The following is a 20,316-nucleotide window of genomic DNA, read 5'->3' as shown; positions in this document are numbered from 1 at the left end:
ATTCTGATGACTGGAAATAGTTATGGACAAATGGATTATAGGATTTCAGGGTATATTTCTGTACAGCCATCCCTTTATCTTGGCCGTATCTTCTGGCTGAGCTGGTTATGTATCTTGGATCTTAGTTTTCAAAACAGTTTGTCTGCCAGGCAGTGATCTCATTACTTCAGTATTCTTGACATTTATTGTTTACAAACCATCCCCAGTTGTCCATGCATCCTCCTGAAGGCGATGAGAAAGCATGGATGCTTCAGGAATGTTCTTCCTGAAGCACCAAAAGTAAATAACAATCCGGTCATTTAGAAGAACCCCTTGGAGCAATGCTTTTAAAATAGAGCCTCTGTGTTTTTGGGTTTATTTGTTTTTTCTTCTGACACCTTCCTATGTATCAGGAAGGGATTTCACAATGATTATGAATAAGAGTGAAAATGTTTTTTCCTGCTGTGAACTGTATTAAGGTGGAAGAACAGAAAATCCTTTTCCAGATAGCTGCAGCTAAAGAATCACGAAGATTCGTTGTGAACTTGATCACAATTCATTTACAAACTGTTTTGCTTGCTGTCTGTGAAGAAAAGCTAAGAACTGTCACTTGTTTGCTCTGAGAATCGTGAAAATGCAATTTGCTGATAAAATACCATACAGAGCAAACTGAATTTCAGGTGCTTTGCTGTGTGTTTTTTGCTCTGTGTATTTGTATCATGTTTAAATTTACACTATCAGGATGGCTTTAGTCAAAATTCCAAGGAATTACAGAGTTTTATAAGTTAATACTTATTAATTGCAAAGGTGTTGGCTCTGAATGTAGCTACTATAGTACATTAATTAGCAACACAGATTGCAGTGACAAATAGCATTAATAGTGGTGCGAATGCAGATTAAAGACTTCTAGCATCCCACTGAGTAATAATCTTTTGAGCTACTACTACAATTCCTTCCTTTTAAAAACTTATTTCTAATTTTTCACTGTCTGCTCTGTTTACTTTGTTAGATTTGCACATTGCAAACCTGTTATAATGAGGAAATTGAGAGAGTTACACTCTATTTGTGCAGCTGAGTTCCACAGCATCACCTCCATAAAGGCTTCCTAGTTGTTTCTTAAAATCTTTCTTTTTGAACTGCATCTTCCCAGTTTCAAGTTTTCATATCTGTTTTTTGTTTCATTTTTTCATATGCAATCACTGGTAATTATACCTGCAGAAGAAGAAGATAGATGCACCGTGATATTATCTTTTTATTTTCAAATAGATGTAAGTTGTGGATTGGGACTTTATAAGAAAATGTACCCAGTGGAAAGTTCCTAGCAAGGCATCTCATCAGATGCTGTGCCTGGAATCCAGCAAAAGCTGGGCTCTGGTTTTGGTCCCAGATTCAGGCCTAAGGTTTACATCATCCATGCCTGTAAGAGAGGCTCCTCCGCCCTTCCCTAGTGCTATGTATTCCATTTTTGTTTCTTTTTCCTGGTTTGGATGACTATCTGGAAAGGTTTATTTGTATTTGCCATTAAAGAACCTTGATGTTGCTTTGGCCTGAAGATGAATCAAGGAGCCTTGTGGTTCTGTGATTTTTTTTTGTTGTTAGCCCTTCAGTCTAACTACTCGGTAAGCTGAAATTAGAAATACATATAAGGTAAATGCAGAAATATTTGCATAAGCTACATTATGTCTTAATATATGTTATCTCATAAAACAACAACTAAAAATAATGACTGCAAATATCCCTAATCATTTCTAAAATATCTATCTCTCTTATGCGTATATACAGTCCCAAGGAACATAATACCCTCCAAAAGGGTATACAGAAGTATCACAAATGGACAAACTCCCGCATTTAGTGAGAGCTCCATCCTGAGAACTATTGCAGCCCAAACCCTTCTGTGCTGATGTGGCTCATGAGAGTGCGTGAGCGCTGTGCAGCAGCGCAGCATGCTGTATGCTGTACTGTTGATAACATACCATACATCTCACGGATGCTGAGGCCTCCGAGTGTTTCCCAGCACTGTGGGATGTGCCAGGACCCAGGCCAGAAGCAGAGTTTTCAAACCCATCACATTCTTCAGGTTCTGCAGTCCATCCGCGGGGTCTCCCACAGAGTCTGGTTAAAGTCAATATCCTGTGAACAACAGACTTTTGTTAGCAGTAAGTGGTTTACTTTGCTGCAGTGTTCTTAGGAAAAAATGTGCTTAACACTGAATTTTTTTGCAGCAAGTGAGGCAATCCTTATTGCCCCAAACTACCCAGTTACTTCTATTTTGTTTGGGTAGTATTAGCCATTTATTTTACACAATGTCTTTTCACTGAAGTGTTGGTGGGAAGGAACACTGTAAAATGGATAAACTAAAATAAATGTGACAAAAGACAGTTAAATATATTTTACAGAGGAAATTTGAACTCTCCAGAGCAGAGCAGAATGAATCTGCCCAAAGCACTATTAAGAAAAAGCAAGCAATTTATTTTTCAACTGGTCATCTCTACTTATTCCCCACTTTAAAGCCATATGGACTGACAGTTCCTGATCTGCTTCTCTTTTTTGGCACACTTTGCATTGTATGTGTCCAACCTGCAATGCTGCTCCTAGGGACTGCTGAGAGATCTCTTTCAGACACGCTTGTTCTGCTCTGGGGCCCTGAGCGCTTGTGATGTAGCACTGCAGAGTGATTGTGTGTGATCAGCACTTTCCAGGGCTTGGTTCCTAGTGGCACCAACAGAGCAATTTCATTACACTCAGGAAAAAAGAGCCTTCCATTCATTCTTCCTTCTTCTATTTTCCCTTCCGCTTTGGCGTTATAAACATTTGCTGAAAACGTGGAGGCAGCTGAGGAAGAATCTCCAATTTAAAGGGTGTAACTACGGGTGGGCTGCTGCGTGCAATAAGGAGGGAAAGGTAGAAACCAGAAGCTTGCTCTTTCTTGTGCAGATCAGCTGCCGGATGGCTTTTGGATCCAAGTTAGAGCTGCACTGCCCCCCGGTGTCCTCCGATGATGAAGGCGTTCTGTGGGAATGAGAAGCATTCGCCCAAGAAACGCTATCCTAGTGCAGAGGAGGCGAGTAGTTTTGCTGAAGGTATGCTAGCAGTAAGTACACAAGGGTTCCTGTGCCTGGCCTCTGAAGAGGAGACATATATAGTGGGCATGGTGGTGATAGGATGATGGTTGGTGATCTTAGATCTTAGATATTCTAAATATCCAAACCCATTTAGTCTGCTCTCCGTTTCACCCACTCCGCACAGAAAATGCTTAGAGTCAAATCTGACTGTTTGGAGTGCGAGCTCCGAGTCTCATTTTCCAATTTTGAATTTGCTGCATAAAAAAAAAATAAAAAAAAAATCTGTCAGTTTTTCAAGATGCTCTGCTCTCATGGGGCACTAAATTCAGGCTGCTGTAGCGAAGTCATGTGTAAAACTCAGGCATCCAGACAATTCTGTACAATTCAGCAGGTTAAGAGATTTCCAGAAAGTGGTGAAAGTTCAGGCTGAAACCTCTGTAACACAGAATGTCCATCACAAAGGGAGGTGCCCACTCAGCATCCATGCGACCTTTGCCAGACCTGACAAACCACAGGAGCATTCACAGAATCAGGTGTGACTGCATTAAGTGGCCCCGAGGCTAATCGTTTCTCTAGTTGTAGCTCCTGGCAGAGCTGTGTGAGGCTGTGAAGTGCTGGTGGCAGTGAGTCACTGGGTTTTGGCACCCAGGTGTGTCAGTAGCTCCTTCCCCTACCCTGCCCTCTGCTCTGTATGTGCACTGCAGCTCCAGCTGCCCGCTGAGCAAGGAGTCAAACAGTTTGTGAGACAGAATGTGAAAATCTATGCCCGTACACAGAAAAATTGTTGCTTGTTATCTAGTGCCCTCTGCTGCTGTATACAAATCAGGGGTTCACTGGAGGGTCACACAACCCATTCTCCTTTAAGCAGCTCAAGCTGCATGTTGAGCAGGGCTCTCCTTCCTCCTCCAATGTGTTTTGGTAACGTCTCCTCCACATGAGAAGGGTTTCCTAGAAGGCAAGCACAGAGATTTGTATGTAGCAAAGCAGAAATAAGTAAGTAATGAAAGCAGGAAACAGGAGATCGAACACGTAAGTAAGGAACTAACAGAACAGGCTGCTGGGATGAGGGGTGTAGAACTGGGATAAAATAGCCAAGTATTAGTAGCTAAATAGCACTGTACCCACTTTACTGTAACAGTTACACAAAGTGGCAATTCTCATTCTGTTGCTTTTCAAAGACAGAGTCTTTTGTGCCTCTGCAATCACAGATTTTACTGTAGGGGGCAAAAGTGAGAATAACATGAATAGAATTATTTATTGTTATATATCAAAGTGTAGAAGCTGAAGGGCAAAATAAGCCATTACTTTTAAAACTGCTGAGACTCAGTTTTAGTTTTAGTGAATTACTATACATCCAGATGAATCTGCTTGCGAATTGCATTCACTGCTGGCTCAGTGTAACTCTGCCCGGGGTCTGGGTCCAGATTTGATCTTTGGCTTCTCTGAGTGTCACATTGTTCAGTTTGGGGCTTTTAGAGTTCAGAAGGCAGAACTTAGGCACACAAATCATGTGATCATTAAGTAAACCAAGTAGTGTCTAAGTGATTAAGTAACAAAAATATCTGGTGAATTAACAGGAAAACTACATATCAGCAGTATCCTCTGTGCTCTGAATATTGCCAAACAAAACATGAGTAAGCTGCTGTTGGTTCAGAGCCTAATTTCTGCTGTTGGAATGTATTTGCTGTGCACCTGGATTGGAGAGTGTTTAGCCAAATGGTCCGCAGGTCCAAACAACAAAGTTAAATGGGGATCATGGGGAATTCACTTCAGAACCACAATACTGCTTTCCAGTACTGGGCAAAGTACTCTCAGTCATTCATAGAATTGTAGAATCAGGTTGGAAGTGACCTTAGGGTCCCCCCAAGCCCAACCCTTGCTATGGGCTGGCGGCCCCCAGCACATCAGGCTGTCCAAGACCCCATTCAGCCGGACCCGTTGGCACCTCCAGGGATGGGGCATCCACAGTCTGAGCAGCCTGTTTCAGTGCCCAACCACCCTCTGTGTAAAGAATTTCCACCTAACATCTAAGTTAAATTTCTCCTGTTTTAGCTTAAAACCATTTCCCTTCTCCTATCATCAGGCTGTGTAAAAAGTCAGTCTCCCTCCTGCTTATAAGTTCTCTTTACATACTGGAAGGTTGCAATGAGATCTTTTCCAGAGCCATCTCTGGACCCACTGAGGTGTCAGCACTAAGGTGTTATCAATGTTACACTAAGGTGTTATGCAATGGTTCCTCTTTTCCTGTTGTCATAGGCAGCGTTGTTTCCTACAGAAACAACAGAAATGTGCCAACCTAAAACCCCAGGCCTCAAAACTCAGTATCTACTTCCAGGAGGTTCATATGCTCAGTGTGTGCCTCCTAGCAGAGCCCATAGTCAGTGGGTCGTCATTGTGTTATGAGCTGTCATGATCAGCATTTCTAGGGTGAAGGCAGGCAAAGAATAAAGCAAGCAAGGATGTATGTGTTTGTGGTGCTGCTCCCCTTGTGCCTCACAGAAGACAAATGCATGACCCAAAATTCAAACAAAGGATTGTCAGAGTGAATCAGGCCTGCCCAAACATTCTATCTGACTTGGACCTGAACAAGGCATCATTCAGTGGTGCAGTGTTCAGCTTTGTTACCATTTTTATATGTTGTATATAGAAAAAGCTTAGTTTTCTCTCTCACTCCTTATTCCATCAGCCCACAGACTAAGCAAGAATTCATTCTATTGCTGTAAAAGCAAGAGGAAGGCTCAGAAGCTTTCTTCTCCTTAAGTTTCAAACAAAAGGCCAGAAAGCAGAGGAGCGAGGAAATCTATTGATTAACACCACAAGGTGTAAGTTTGATCAAATTTAAACTGCAGAACTTTGACAAAACTTTGCAAATGTTCAGTTAAAGGTTAAAACAACAGACTCTTTTTTTCCTCCCCCCCCTTTTTTTTTTTACTTTCTCTTTTTTTCTTGTGGCTTTGCTAACCAGCTACAACGTCAGAGCAGGAGGGTCAGGAGAGGAGAAAATCCATCAGAAATGTAGCAGCTTAAAAAAAACAACAACAACAACAATGAAAAAGGAAAAAAAAAAAAAAACACCAAACGTTTATAATCAGCTTGGGAGCTCAGTGGATTTGTGAAATCGTTTGGGATTAACAGGCTATTGATTGCTAATAAAACAATATTTAGCTTTGTTTGATGAACAGCAATGGAAAAAGGTGTGGGCACCTTGTCAAACAAGACCCATTGAGGATGGATGATGGGTTAAGTGTGGGGGTCTGAGTGGCAGCGTGGGTGCCCGTTCTTCAAGGAGAACTTGTCAGTTGTTAGTGAGGCTGGTGAAAGGAAGGACGCCAGCGCCTGATGGCTGGGGTAGTATTGATGCAAGTTAGCTGACTAATCAGATTGAAAAAGTCCCATGGTATTTATGTCACTTTAATTTTCATCAAACAATTGGAGACGACAGCACTCTATTAAGGAGAGGTTGATCCAGAACTAAAGCTAAATAAATTAGGGTCTCAGTTTAATCAAATTATCCTTCTACTGGCCTTGGATTAGCCGAGGGAGACAGCGTCAGTCTAGGCACTTCTGATTGGCTGATTTACTTTTTTTAAAAGAAGCTGATGCAAAGAATGGGAGATTTAACACACGTAGCTACTACTTATAAAACCTCCAACAAGCACCTTTTTTAAAAAAAAGGTGGAAATTAATATTTATCAGAAGAACTTGCTGTTTTACAGGAGGATATTTCAATGTCCTTGTTAGTTTTGTTCAATGAAATGAGCTGAAAATGAGGCAAAAAAGTGTCGAAAGACAAGCTGGAACTTGGAAAAAGATGGCATAAAAATCTAAATACTAGAATTAATGCTGCTTAATATGTTTGATTAGTAGCAGATACCTCAGTTTCCTTGCTTCATTTTTATTTTTCAGATCTTTTGATTGGCACCTTTGCATCGTGCTGCTGTTCACTTACACTATTTGTGCAGGTTTAAGTAATTCTTCTGCCTTTCTTCAGAGAAGCCTTTAGGGTAGCTTGGTTGTCAGAGAAAATACTTATCCCAAACTTGTTGGTATCTTCTTCCTGCAAAGTGAAGAGAAACCTTGAACTCCTAAAATGTTCCCCATCAGTGTATTGTCAAAACACTGTAAAAGTCACTGGTGTTTTTCTAGAGAGGGAAACACGAGCTCTAGGTTCTCTTAATATCAATGCTCTTTTAATTTATTATTTCTATTTCTTCATTTCCTTCTTCAGCACTGTTAGGTTTGCTCCTAAATGCAGCGACTGCCCTTTGCCACCTTCTCAAGCACAGGTTGGTGGGTGTAAACATCCACCAAGTTAGCAAGATGAGTCAGTGTACCAAGTGTTCAGAGGAATGGGTGCTGGAGATGGCAGGGCTCCCTGCCTGGGAGCGAAACAAGGCACAGTTAGGTAAGATCCAACACATTTGAGACAGCATTCAAATGCAAGGATAAATGCTGTCAGCTGAGTTGCATAAGGGCTGTATGATGGATAGGAAGAGATGCCCTGTATTGCCTTTGATTTTCTGACAGAAATGCTGCTTGACTGTAAAAGCAGATAAAATAGAGAAAGAAAGGGGAGCAATTGGTGAAAACGATCTGTGTAACATACTGAGTCCCACACGTGGTAACATAACCCAGCCATAATTCCAGGGTGAAAAGAAAGCTAGCAGCCACCTGCCCAGATGAAAAACTGGTAACATCAGCGTTTTTTGTATCCCACGCTTTCCTTTGGCAGCCCCTTTCCAGCCCCACTCCAGCTGCATATTCAGGCTTGCTTTCTCTGTCAAAGGCAATCCTATCCCCACCCTATCATCAGCATGAGCCCTACACAGAGTCCTCTGGGTGAATGCCCAGATGAAAAATGCCTTGCAGCCCCGTTATCTTAGTTCAGAATTAAGGGGAATATAGCCATAATTATAAAATTTCTAAAAACTTACTGAGTATGTAAATCCAGATTGTGATCCTCTTTCAATACTACTGGCTTTCCCTGAGGATAAAGAGGTTTATTTACTATTACTATTCATGATATCACATCTTGTCTCCCACTGTATGCTAACTGGCACTATAACTCTCTGTTTTATGCTTCATTTGAATCTTCCTTTACTCTTAATTAACAGAGTCTAAACTCACCCTTCAGCTGAGAGGTAATAAAGATATAAGGAGGTCACAAGCATTAATGATGCTTTACTTGCAGCAACGCTGCTCTGCAATTTACATTGCTGTGTGATGCTGGGCAGTGACAACGTTGTAAGAACCTCCTTGTTGCTAGACATCATAAAGTTATATCAGAAAAGCCAGTGTCTGCTGATAGATCAAAGACTGCTTGCTATAAGGGTTTGCACCATTAAAAGAGCCCAAAAGATCGGGAGGGGAGGACTGAATGTAAAATAGTAATTGTCATCATACATGTGATTTTGGGAGTATCATTCCTGTACACGTAGCAGGATGGGTTTTGTATCAAAGGAGTGTGGGATATGATGTTTCGGCCTTTCCACATAAGCAGTGCTTGTCAACAATTATCTTCATTCTTGAGCTTCATGTTTCTGTGTTAACTCTCTGTTCTGCTGGAGACCTTGAGTGGTTAAAACTGAAGCATTTAACTGTTATATAAACTTAGACCTGTGCAACTGACTAGGAAGCAATGAGGTTTACTATGCTCTTTTTAAAGCATTTTCTCTCCCTTATTTTTCCCCAGTGTACATCACACAAGGTAAAGTGCTTGCAGTCTACTGATAGTTTGCTCAGAAACGTTTCACTTGCATTCTAAGCAGTTTCTATTAGCACCCTTTCTCTGCTTTTGATATAACGCCAAGCACGGTGACGACACGGGTAGAGAATAAATGTATGTGGTCTACAGGCAATATGATAACACTGTATTTGGTTGTGTTGTCTTTCTAGAGCTGAAAAAAGAAAAAACAAGTTTGAAATGCAGTCCAAAAAAAAAAAAAAAAAGGTAAATATTTGAAGTTTCTTCCCCTTGGCCCGGATTATGGAATAGTAATCCATTACATTGTAAATCTTCCTGTACCATGCAAATCCCTTTATAAGGATTAGGAGATGGTAACAAAGATGATCATATTCCAAGAGGTTCTGGTGTAAGGTTGTACGCTTCAGATGCAGGACTTCATACAGTCTCCATGCAGTGAGTTACAGACGTTGTTCTGGATGAACAGGTGCTTTACATTTATTGAGAATCTCACTCCAAGATGCAAGTTAAGAATATACATATAAGTAAATAAAGATTCAGTTCCAAGGCTGGGCGGCACATTGAGCCCGTTGCTTTCTGAGGGGGCTCGACAATAGCTGAGGGTGTGCAATGAAGCAAAGACTATGCAATCAGTGACCCCTCGCCCCTTCGGTGTGGGAGCATTTCAGGAGCACACAAAGACGCTGCTGTTCCTGCCTTGCTGCTATCAGGGCTGCTTGCACAGCAGTGGCTGCTGGGTCTATTTCTGTGACGAGCTGCTCGAGTCAGAGGAGAGGAAAAGTGTGTTTTTATCACTCTGTTACTTCGCTTTCTTGCCTCGAATCAGACCCTACGCTGGGAGGAGAGTGAGCAGCATCTGTGCTTGGATATTCTCGCGTCCCTTTGGGTTTACACAAACCGCAGCTTCTCCAGACCCTCAGACACCACAGGTTGATTTGATATTTTGTGTTGTATTTCACTTTATTTTTCCTCAGTTGACCTCGGCTAGCAGTCCTGAAAAACTCGCTCAACTTTATTGAAAGGCCAGTTCGGAGATGCGGTTCCCGTTATCGAAGCCTCCCTTCAGACGGACGCGTTCTGCACACCTGCAGTGAGAGCTTTCCCGGCTCGGCCCGCAAGATGGCGCTCGGCCGCCCTCTTCTCGGCGGTCCTGCCGCGCTCTCGCGTTTAAATAAATAACGGCCGGAAGCGCTTCAGCTTTCCGCTTCCGGAGGGTGCCGCCAGAGGGCGCGCTATCCCGCCCGTTTACTCTCTATGTCCCTCCGCAGGCCCGGAAGCGGCGCACGTGGGGATGGGCTCGCGGGTGAAGGGGGCGGCTCTTTCAGGTGGGTCCTTTCGTTTCTCCCCCCCCCCCCCCCCCCCCCATACTCTCCGTCAGTGAAGGTCACTGTTCCGTGCTCACAGGACCCGTGTGGGACGACGAGATGGCTGAGCTGTCCGACGGCGAGGAGGCCTGGGATGAGGAAGAGGAGCAGGGAGCGAGCGAGGAGCTGCGCGCCCGCTGCCTATTCTGCGACAGGTGAGCGGCCCTCAGGGCCGTTCTGCCATAGGAGGAGAGTCTCCCACCCCCTCCCGTTTTGTCCCCGCCTCTGCCGTGCTAAGCCCGTGTGTCAGAAAGCAGCACTCTGTGCAATAAAACTCCCAGGTAGTGGCTTTAGAGTGCTCTGTACTTCATAACTCTCTGCTTGCAGGTGGTTCTGCAGCCCCGAAGATGTGTTCTGCCACTGTAACGCGGAGCATCAGTTTAATGTTCGTGATGTGGTCAGGAAACACGGTACGTTCTGATTCTTCTCTTTGATGCCTGTGGGTTGGTGTCTGATTAAAACAAGTTGAGAAGATCAGCTCGATGTTAATGGGTTTCACGTTGGTGTTAGGATTCGGAGATTAAGATGGGCTTTCCAGCGAAGTACTTAGGCAGTATATATGTTCATGCTGGTTGTTACCTGTATGTTTTCTCTACTAAGTGAGCTCTTAACAGTGTCACTTTGGGTTAGTAGCTCTCTGCTGGCTCACTCACACTTTGCTGTCTGCTTTGTCTCCCTATCCTTGTTGGGGTAAGAGTGCACGGCCACGAGTGGGGTTGAGCTATTCACCTGTCTTCAAAGGGCTATGTGATGTCTGGGGTTATCGCAGGAGAACTGTCTAATATTGACTTTCGAAGATTAATTTCTACTTAAGACTTGTGTATTTAGGCTAAGGAATATAGAGGAGGATGCATGTGAAGTCAGGGGATGATGCTTTGGAAGAGTTAAAGTGCTGAACCTCAAATTCTCATCCTACTGCTGGTAGAGGAAAACTGGGCAACAGAGGAAAGGGAAAGAAGATTGGAGAAACGCTGTTTTTAGAGTGTGTATTAAACGTGTTAAGTGTTTAGAAGTCTGCATGTGAATTTCTAACACCTGGCCTGCTAAGACCCAATAGAAGATATTTTGGGTTAACGTGGTATCCTCTCTGCTCTTGAAGAAAGTGCATATTTATACTAACTTGATCTTTTTTAGTTAGGCAGCAGTTGTAAATCAGTATAGCCGTGTGTGTTCTTGATTAGTAGGATCAATTTACCCGTTTGTTTTCAGAAAGCTGGAAATGGTAACAAAGGAGCACTACAGCCTAAGATATCAGTAAGGGGACCTGGTAGGAGATAAATATGGCTGTTCTAATGTACAGTGCTTGCTAAATGAAGGAAATGCTTGCTAGTGACATGAGTGTAAGGGAAACTGTTGATCACAGCCTGAATACCTGATTAACCATCTGAGGCAAGTGATGGGTCAGCTGCAGGAGCACAGGTGAAGGTCATTCAGTTGTGCTCTGGAAGGTGTGGAGCTTGATTCCACCTCTCCACCTCCCATTTAAGGGCTGACCACCATTAAGGTAGCAGCTCTTTCTGGAGATCACTCCTTTGTTGAGTTTTTGTGGTGAGCCTCAACATTGGCGAGCATCCATCTTGCCTGAAGGCCTCAGTGTTGGTGAGTCTTTTCCTTAGATACCCTCTGGCCATCTCTTTACAACTATACTTGTATTCCAGCTATACAGGTGAGTTTGCATGTTTTCCGTTCTTGACATGTGGTTAAAGTATCTGTACCAAGGATGAGAATTTCATTGTTTGGACCTAAAAAGAGGAGAGTTGCAGATGGCATGTCTAAGACAGGAAGACTGTACTAGGTAATGATGTACCCCCTAAGGAGAAGCTTAACAAGTAATTACTAATAGTATCGCTGTAAAACATGTGGATTTTCCGTAACACAAGCTGTCCATTTTTTCTTTCCAGGACTTGATTTTTATGGATATGTTAAACTAATAAACTTTGTCAGGCTGAAGGTAAGTGTACCATGTAATATTTCTGTAGCTGATGGCTGGAGAATGGGAAATCAAGACACTATGCTTTCAGTGTTCCTTTTAGAAATGACTGTCTGGAAGCTAGGATGCTACTTCTAGAAATAAGAATTCCATAGCCATTGATTGGTTTATTGAGGTGTGAGCATTTTAATTATCAAGTTGTTTTAATTTTCAGTGCATTCATTTAATGTAACTTCTATTGTTTCTGTGAGAGAAATGTTATACTTGCAGAAAGCTCATTCTACCTTCTGTCATGCTATTCTGTAACTTCCTTTTGGCCTCTGACTTTGAGGTCTCGTTCTGGTACTAGAGTTGCCTCTCAGTGACTGAAGCTTCTTGGTTAGCAAGTGTGATGGTACAAAAGAGGCATTTGTGGGAATGTGAGCCAGGCAGAACTCTGCTGCAGTGTTAGGAAATTTGTGTCTCAGATTGTAGAGTTATGCTTTGCAAAAATAACAAAAGCTGTTGGGTACATGTGGGTTTTAAGTTAGGCTTGGCTAGCTTTTGTGTTTATGGTGACCTGAATATGGGTTCTTTGGTTGTTTCGAGAATGCTTACGTTTATAACGAAGAACATCTTGCACAACTGAGGTTTATTTAATTGAGTTTTCAAATCTTTACTTAAATCCTTGGATCATTATTGAAGGCATAACTAGCTATTCAGAGTTTTCATTTATATGATTTAAAACTGGTCCAGAATCTGACCACTCTTCCAAAGAAGTGTTAATTGGCCTTAGGCAAGTGGGAGAGAACGTAGCATTTCTGAATCTGATCCCTAAAGTGCTGTGCATGTAGAAAGACTTTGCACAATGAGGATCTTGGCTTCACAGATTAGGCCTATTGTCAGGCTCACAGCTTACATAGCTGAACACCTGAGTAAACTTTATTGCTGGCAGCAGTGCAGTCCTAAAGATATCTTTCAATATCTGTCAGTCTGCTGTGTTTTGCTGCTTGTGCTGGGTTCCATGATCTGTAGCTACCTGGATTTTGCCACCAGCCTGGCTTCTAGATGTATTTTTATGTTGTTCTCTGGTCACAGTGGTTGTAGTGTCAGTATGCTATTTTGGATATGTGTTGTCAGAGCCAGGATGGAAGACAGAACTTAGTTTCTTTACTGTTCTTTTTACCTGTGCTTTAAAGCAGTTTATTTCTCAGCAGTTGCCATAAAACTGCTTTGGTAATGTCACGTTTATTTTAATAAGTGGAAGAAAAGACGTTTGCCTTATTGTCTTGAATGGGCTTGAAGTGTTTTCAAAGGAACTTAGCCTACACGCTCTTCTCCTTTCCTTTAGAAACCGATGCCAGCATATTTGAATTCACTCAGCAGCCCACTGCCTTGGGATGGAGAGGAGTATCTGAAACCAGAGCTAGAAGATGATCTCCTGCTTCAGTTTGGTAAATAATTGTATTTCAGTGTGAGTGTATTGTGTCTTGGGGTAATGCATTTGCAGAATATGAATCATACTAAGTTGCCACTGCTGTGCTGAAATTAGCTTGAGTATGCTTAAGAAAGTCCATGTAGTAGTTTAAGTCAGTGTTACATCGCTCTCTGCTATTTCTACCATACGTTGTCTGTTAGTTTCTGATGCCTGGGATTTCTGTAGCCTTGTTTATTATCTGCATTCACTTAAATTAAACATATTCATCATTGTCATGTGTAGTAATTAAGCAGATCAAAGGGGTATTCCACCTACATTTCAGTGAGGCTTCTCTGAGATTTATAAACCTCCTAAACATAGGCACTTAAAACTAGGTGGTTTGAATAAAAAATCCACAGTAGAAGAAAGGAGTAAGCAATTTCTTGAGTTGAAAATATCTTTTCCTTTTGTATGGATTGTCTTTGAATGAAGGAAGCATAAGATAACAGTTGTGCTTTGTAGTGTTCTGACAATCTGTGTGCTAAAATCCTTAGGGAATTCAGTTTGACTTCTGAACTTACTTTTGCAGCCTAGGATCTCCTCCTGTCTTATTTGGCACTCGATTGTGCATCTTTCTTTTACCTAAACTTTCAGATATTGAAATTCTACTGGAATTTTCCTACTCTGTACAGTCTGTCTGTTTCTAAACAAGTCCTGCTGGTGGTAGCACAGATACAGTATCCTCTAGCTTGCCTTTAGTTTACATTTCACTGGATATACTCCTGTGCAGTGTGTGCTCTTCATGCAAGTTACAGACTTCAGAGGTGTGCAGTTCTTTCAACTGCCTTTGTGATTGCTAAGAATTACTTTGTGAACATCTCCAAATTGTATTTTGAGGATCAAATAGTTGGCCTGCTATCATTACATTAAATAAAACATATCTGTATTTATTTTTTTATGTATTTGTTTTTGTTTATAAAGTCTTTTACCTGACAAGCTGGCAGTCACTTCTTACTACATCTGGAAATGTAGTAGCCTTGTTTTCTTAAGCACTGACAGCTATTAAAGAAATCTCAGCTCAGGATTTATTTGTTTTGCTAACTTTTGAGTTTACTTTTGGCATCTTGCCTTTATTGAGTTTGAAACATCACAAATTCAGAGATGCTTCAAACGGCAGTACTGGTAATGTATTATGTTTATAAGCAGGTTTTTGGTTATTTCCCTCTCTGTTTCAATAGACGCAGAAGACCTATGTGAACCCACAGATATTTTGTGTTCTAATGGTTTAAATGATACCACGGTGCTCCTTAAACAATTAAAACATGCGGAACACAGAGCAAGACTTGCAGAAGCAGCCTTGGCTAGAGCACAAGATGATCTTCAGAAGATGAGGTAAGTGCTTGTGCTGAGGCTTCTTTATCTGGTGTGTTTTAGACAAGGTAAAACTGTTTCCAAGACCAACAGAAATTGAAAGAAGTGGTAGGATGTAACAGTGGAATAAAACTCATATCTTGAGTTGGGAGTGTTGGTTGGTTTAATTTGTTTCTTCTTGATAATCAATAAAATTCTAAAAACTGCATAAACCAAGTATGCTTAGGAAAGCTAAATAATCACACAGCATAGAAACACATACTTTGCTTCAGGCCAGTCTGTTCTTCACATGTGTTTCTGGTAGCCCTTTAAATCTGAATTAAGCGTTGAAGATGTACGCAGTGGAGAAGAGCGAGGTGTTACTAATTGAAATATAAGACTTGAAATGTCTTGAGAGATTTTTGTTCCTGTTCAGGGCTTCCCCCCCCCCCCCCCCCCGTTTTTTAAGTGGAATCCGGTTCCTTCACTAACTGTAGATGATGCTTGTAAATCTTGAGGTCTTCAAAATGCAGGTTAATGATGCACATGTGTTAAAAACAGTTTCTTTTGAGATCACACAATTAAATGCCAGATGGAAATATCATTTCAAGATAACAATCGCTGTGATCAGGCACTGAAAAACTGAATTGACTTAACTTGATTCATTCACTTCTTCAAATCCCAACAACTATGACAAAATAGGCAGTTTTGTTCTAAGTTTAGGTCTTCACATGCAATTTCATTTCAGCCTTCTAAGCTCCGTTCAGCCTTATATATGTTAGGTTTGTTCGTCATATCCATTGGTATAAGTAGGACTCTTTAATTGCTCTTCTTCAGTGCAGCTTTTTCCAGTTCAGAAGGGATCAACCAGCAGGAGAAATAGCCAGATGTAGATGTGATGAAGCAGCCTGCTCTGAAATTATAGACAGATTAACCAGCTGCATTGTAGTAGCCTATTTGCTGTAATTTGTACTGATATTGGTTTGTACTATTATTTATGACACTGTATAGCTGTTTCCTTTCAAGGAGACAACGCAGCACTTCCCTCAGTGCAATTAAAGTAGCTCAGAAGTCAAATGTGAAGTGGAAATTAGTGTAAGGGACCTGAAGCTACAGCAACCTCTTTTTTTCTCTTGTCTTTGGTCACTGAAATTGCTTTATACAAGTATTTAGAAGAACTTCTTTCTTCAGCTGTCCACAAGTTATTCAGTGATGTATGCTGTATAGTTCTTATGTGCTGATTGTTTACTGAGTCCATATCTACCTGACATGACCTATGTTGTTGCCCTGTTGATGTTTACCACTGTGGTAACTAGCTTTTTGTACTAGACTAGCAAGTGCAGAACAGATAATTCCTACATAAAAATGGAAATGAAATATGAATTGTGGATGGCAAACAGATAAATACAGTGAGTATTTCAGTGCTAATATTTACTGCTTAAAGTGGGAGAGAGATGCTGAAGGGTAATGCACCAAGTGGTAGATCGTCATGCCTTCAGACACCAGCAGAGGGAGACTGTGCTCGTTTAAAGCGTATGCCAGACCCATTGTTGTAGAAGCCCCTGGGCAATCTGGATTCCTTCTCTTTTCAAGCCTCTGCCCCCGCCTCCCTGTCGTGGTCTCATAAGCACGTCTCAAGAGTATATTTCAAACTGATTACAGGCAATTTGCACAGGATTTTGTGATGAACGCAGATGTCAGAAGCAGCTCGTCGTCCAACAGCATTGCAGACCTTCATGAGGATGAGGATGGCGTTTACTTCAGCTCCTACGGGCATTATGGGATACATGAAGAGATGCTAAAGGTTAGAAAGCGATCTCGACTGCATCTTACTAGGACTAAAGAGGAAAGATGGAATGAAGTGGGCTGTGTGCCTGTAAATATACTGCAGAGCAGCTGCATTTTTAACCCTTTCTATGCAAAATATTTTTTTCCCTTGGAGATTGGTTGAGTTGCTATTTTCAGTTTTATTCCCGTTCTGTAAATTCACTTTACCGTGCAGGAAGCACTAGGTACACAAAATCATTCACTACAGATAGATGTTTTGAAATGCTGCAGTTTCCATACCACAACTCTACCTTGGCAGAAGCATCTTTTCACGTAGGCTTAAAAGAGAAACGATGTGATACAGACAATTAACTTTTTTATATTCTCCAAATTGAAGTTTTTAAGGCAAACTCTAGTAAGAAATATTGTAGTTACCTGTTACATTAAGTAAACTGAAACTGTAGTATTTGTGTACCGTCCACTGCATTGATAATCGAACACTGAACAGCTGGAATAATTATGTGCACCTCTTATATTACCAAGGGGATAGAAAATAGTCTGAATTGTTCAAAGGGAAACCCATAATGACCTTTTGACTTCAAAGAAGAAAACAATGTTATAATTAGCATGCAAATCAACATCCCTTAATGCTTCCTGTCAGAGAACAAGTCAAAGTTAGGAACGTTGCAAGCAGATTTATTGTTTTATGGCAGAAATAAATAAAATTTCCTACCTGTATGGATAAAATATGAACTTGTAAAGTAACTCAGTCCTTACAGGTGGTATATGTATCCTTCTGTGTTGTAAATCAGTTAGTGGCCCTACTGTAGAAACACTCATGAGTCTGTATTAAGAACAGTGTGAGTATGAGGTAGATTATGAGGGGGAGGGAGTATTGTGGAAGAACAAAGCACTTCTGCAGAGGTAGAGGAATGTTCTTCAGAATGCATAAGCTAGGGGAAATACATTCGAAATAAAAACAGGAAAGCATTGATTTTATTTATTTGTTTATTTTAACCATGTATGAATGAGTGTTTTGCTGTGTGCCTGCTATTTACTTTGATTTTTATGCATCAACCTTATTCAAATCAGCGAGTAACCGGCTACATTTGAAGTTTGAGGAGAGGTGGCTGTCTGCATTTTGTCTGACAGCGTTATGTTTTGAACCCTCTTTATGCCTAGTAGTGGCAGTGTGAAGTTTGTTTCGTTTACCCCACGTTTCAAATATGGGAAAGATAACTGCTGCTTTACAGCAGTGAAATGCCCAGTCATTTCCACATTTCTTTTATTTTTTTCTTGAGAAGGTCTTGAATATTCATCTTAATAAGGAATTTCATCTTTTCATTTAAAAACAAAACAACAGCAAAAAAAAGCCAAGTGTGACACAGCGATGGTGAATGAAAGTAATTCACAAGTAGAGAGACCTGAAAGTGAATGATTGTGGCTTCCTCAAGCAGTAGTGCATGTAGAAGAAACATGAGCTAGCAGCGTATTGATTAAGCTGGGGCAGTGCTGAGGCTATGTGAGTGGGCAGGATGTAAAGCTGAAAGCTTTCCAGCTGACTGTGTTATTGATGTTGAACCTTTTTTTTTGGTTGTTTCAGCAAATAGACTAGAAGTGAACTACTAAAAATAGTTGCTCTTGATGTAGTGTTAGAGTAATCGAATATAATTTTAGAAGATTCACTTTTTTCTTCATAGTTGTTGTGTACTTTTAAAGTACAACTTTCTACACTGTTTGGGCTGTATGTGAGGTGATGCTTTTGAAACTTTACCTGGATTGTAGGGTTCTCAAGACTGAGAATAGCTTAGTTTGTCTAAATAATCCTTATGAATGTGCCTTTTGTTCTCACCTTATGTTTTTTTCCCTAATAAAACACTTTTTCTTCCTCACTAGAGAAAACTTACTTTGTTGTGATTTTTTTTTCCCATAGTAGAAGAATGTAATCTTGATTATTTTTCTACATCAGTAGTATTTGTAGACCATATTTCCTAGGTAATGATAATTTTCATAAGTTTTTCTTTTGCGTTGCTGTAACATTTGACTTACAACAGCAATTCAAAAACTGACTCTTAGCTGTATATTTGTGTACTTGCTGATGAATACTAAATAGATTAATATATCACCATGCTGGCAGATTGAGCTATGCCACTAGCTTTCATACGCTGAGTTACTATAAATGCTTAGTTAGGTGCCTATTAGGAACTTCAGAGCATCCAAAAATCAAAGAAAGAAGGTTAGTATGGTGTAAGTTGTCTTATTTTGTGTGTGTGGTTGTGGTATTTTGTTTTTTTCCCCTCCACTTCTAGAGTTTCAACTTACTTGATTTGCTTAGGCAATAAATTGTAGAGGACTGTAGTACAGAACTTCATTGTTGTAGAATCCTTATAAGTGTAGTAGCCACAAAACATCTGTGGGTCAGGTTAAAAGCCAGTTGCTCAGCATGTTTGAATGATATCTTTCATACAGATAAACCAAGTAAACATAGTATTTTTGTTTTTGCTTTAAATCATAGGATAAAGTGCGTACAGAAAGCTATCGTGACTTCATATATCAAAATCCACATATCTTCAAGGACAAGGTATGTAAAATAGTTAAAAATTCAGTAATTTCTGGTTTTTTTTTGTTTCTGTTCCTTGAAGCGGTAGAAATGGTACAGGCCAGCTACTTTGTGGCTTTGGAAATGGACTATTGCAGTGACAAGATTTGATTTAATAGACTCAGCTTTTATTAGGTGTTAGAATGTTATTCAGCTGCTGGAGGGTGGATAGTGCTGATAACAGAAGCGTTGATTGCTATTGTCATTGTTGTGTGTGCCATGTCAGGATGTTCATTAATTATGTCGGCAGGGTTAGGTTGAGCCTTTCTTGTCTAGTATATTAAGCAGAATCCATCTTAGAAGGGCTCAACCAGAATTTAAGTGGATTTCAATCTGTGTCTGATTTCAATAAAGACATCCTAGGAGCACTGAGTAATTAGAACTATGGAATTCAGGAATTCACACACAGCTGACTTGTTGAATTGTTGTTTAATGTATCCAGAATAGGTTTTTACTAAGGGACATGGAATCGGCAGCTGGTATTTCACTTGGAGTGAGGAAAAAAGAGGCTCATCTTTATGATCCTACTGTGGGTTTGGACCCCACTGCAGTTGTAACATGCTTGTTTTCTGTATTTTGCTTGGCTGTTTTTGATGAGTTTGATGTCTTTTGAGTTACGTTGCACAGGCTTCTGTTCTGGAGTAGCTTTCATCCACTTACTACTTAATGTTTTTCAGCTGGCAAGTCTATGGAAGGACATGACTTCCAATTTTTATTTGAGTTTTGATTGGTATTTTGTTAATCAGCAAGGCTTGAGAATAGCTGTGGAGGAAATGAAGGTGTGCCCATCTGATAGTTGTTTGTTATATTTCTTACATCAAATTCCTTTTAGCAACTGCAGTGGGGAAAAAGAAATCATATTTGTTTCATCTCATGTCATACGCTTATAAGGCTGTTTCTACTAAGCATGGCTAAGCTTCTCATTAAGATGACAGCAGGCAAAAGTGTCTTTAAAACATGATACTGCCAGTTTGTTGAAAGTTGTGAATGATCAGATAGCTCGATGGCTCATCCAGCAGGGCAGAAGGATTCAGCAAGGAAACAAAACTCTCTTGTGTAGCTGAGTTTCATAGATGAACCTTGAACTGATAACTGGATTTTTCACACAGGACAGTTGGTCTCTGAGTTCCCAATTAGCTTGTATCCAGGTGACCAGTGCTCCACT

The 20,316-nt window shown here is 40.8% G+C and overlaps 1 protein-coding gene across 2 annotated transcripts in view; it reads left to right on the top strand.

Moving 5' to 3' along the window:
* Positions 1 to 20,316, top strand: part of PRMT3 (protein arginine methyltransferase 3) — a 105,976-nt gene that overhangs the window by 48,471 nt on the left and 37,189 nt on the right. The window contains exons 2-10 of one of the 2 annotated variants that reach the window (XM_072337794.1): positions 2,914 to 3,059; positions 10,014 to 10,070; positions 10,150 to 10,264; positions 10,437 to 10,519; positions 12,011 to 12,060; positions 13,370 to 13,472; positions 14,674 to 14,827; positions 16,448 to 16,589; positions 19,068 to 19,133. In XM_072337794.1, coding sequence (XP_072193895.1) covers positions 2,975 to 3,059; positions 10,014 to 10,070; positions 10,150 to 10,264; positions 10,437 to 10,519; positions 12,011 to 12,060; positions 13,370 to 13,472; positions 14,674 to 14,827; positions 16,448 to 16,589; positions 19,068 to 19,133 — 855 coding nt within the window. In that variant the 5' untranslated portion in view covers positions 2,914 to 2,974. Of the gene's footprint in view, positions 1 to 2,913; positions 3,060 to 10,013; positions 10,071 to 10,149; positions 10,265 to 10,436; positions 10,520 to 11,603; positions 11,709 to 12,010; positions 12,061 to 13,369; positions 13,473 to 14,673; positions 14,828 to 16,447; positions 16,590 to 19,067; positions 19,134 to 20,316 lie in introns of those variants that run through there. The other variant, XM_072337795.1, reaches the window with a different exon arrangement.

The sequence above is a fragment of the Excalfactoria chinensis genome, chromosome 5, assembly GCF_039878825.1.
Source record: "Excalfactoria chinensis isolate bCotChi1 chromosome 5, bCotChi1.hap2, whole genome shotgun sequence".
NCBI lineage: Eukaryota > Metazoa > Chordata > Aves > Galliformes > Phasianidae > Excalfactoria > Excalfactoria chinensis.
Note: the sequence above shows the minus strand (reverse complement) of the source record. Positions and strands in the feature narration are given on the sequence as shown.